The sequence below is a fragment of the Trichoderma citrinoviride genome (genome assembly GCF_003025115.1).
Source record: "Trichoderma citrinoviride strain TUCIM 6016 unplaced genomic scaffold BBK36scaffold_36, whole genome shotgun sequence".
Lineage (NCBI taxonomy): Eukaryota > Fungi > Ascomycota > Sordariomycetes > Hypocreales > Hypocreaceae > Trichoderma > Trichoderma citrinoviride.
In genome coordinates this window covers 7,885-9,030 of record NW_020194744.1, presented here as the reverse complement: position 1 = coordinate 9,030, position 1,146 = coordinate 7,885, and the positions used below count along the sequence as shown (strand labels likewise).

Below are 1,146 nucleotides of genomic sequence, written 5' to 3'. Positions count from 1 at the left end.
TATTAAAGGTTATAAGCAAGTCGCTAGTATTAACTATATAAAGACTTTTATATTAGTTATAAAGCTAATAACATATAAGGCTCTCTTTATAATAGCAGCTGCGCTAGATCTAGAAATTAAATAAATAGATATTAAAACAGCATTTCTTTATAAAAATGTTAAAGAAGATATATATATTAAATAACCTATAGGATTTATAGATAATATAGATAAGATTTATAAGCTAAGGAAAGCGTTATATAGTTTAAAACAGGCTTTAAGGGTCTAGTATAAAACACTAACTGTTTTTCTCCTTACACTTAGCTACTATGCTATATTTACTAATAGTAAGCTATATATAAAAGACAGCACCTTTATAGCTATATATATTAATAATCTCCTTACTATTAGGAAGGATAAGGAAAAGATTATAAGCCTAAAAGACAGTCTTTATTAACGCTTTTTAATAACTAACCTTAGACCTTATTACTATTATTTAGGGATTTAGATTTAATATAACTAAACAGCATAAATAATCATTCTTAACTAATAAGGCTATATTTAGAAGGTTCTTTATTAGTATAATATAACAGAATATATATTAACACTAACCTTAATAGTTAAAAAAAGACTAGAGAAAGCAGTAGCTAATTACTTAAGCTAACTAAAAAAAAAAAAAATATTAGTTAATAGTTAGATTCTTTATATACCTAATGCTAAGAATAAGACTAGACCTTGCTTATACTATATCTATAGTTAGCCGCTACTTTAGCAATCTAGATAATATATATAAGCAAGCAGTTAAATATATCCTTAAATACATACAGGGGATAAAAGAGCTATGCCTAGTGTGTTAAGGCAACTTGCAGCTATTATGCAGATATAGTAATTCTAACTAGGCTAGTGACCTAAATACCTGCAGATTAACCTTTAGCTATATATTTAATATAAGCAGTAAAAAAATCAGCTAGTTATTAAAAAGGCAGGCAATAACTGCTTTATTAAGCTATAAAGCTAAATATATAGCCTAAACTAATATAATTAAAGAGGCAATCTAGCTATAAAGACTCTTTATAGAATTACAGGCTAATCTCTAAAAGGAATAAATAGTAAAGTTATTACTATCTCTATTACTATCTCTAAATACAGTTATTATCTACTATAATA

At 25.6% G+C, this 1,146-nt stretch overlaps 1 protein-coding gene across 1 annotated transcript; it reads left to right on the top strand.

Moving 5' to 3' along the window:
- Positions 1 to 683: 683 nt before the first annotated feature.
- On the top strand, positions 684 to 836 carry BBK36DRAFT_1131263 (hypothetical protein; the record flags this gene model as incomplete). Its single annotated transcript, XM_024891947.1, has 1 exon — positions 684 to 836. A coding segment is annotated over one exon (153 nt), but the record flags the coding sequence as incomplete, so codon positions are not given.
- Positions 837 to 1,146: the final 310 nt, after the last annotated feature.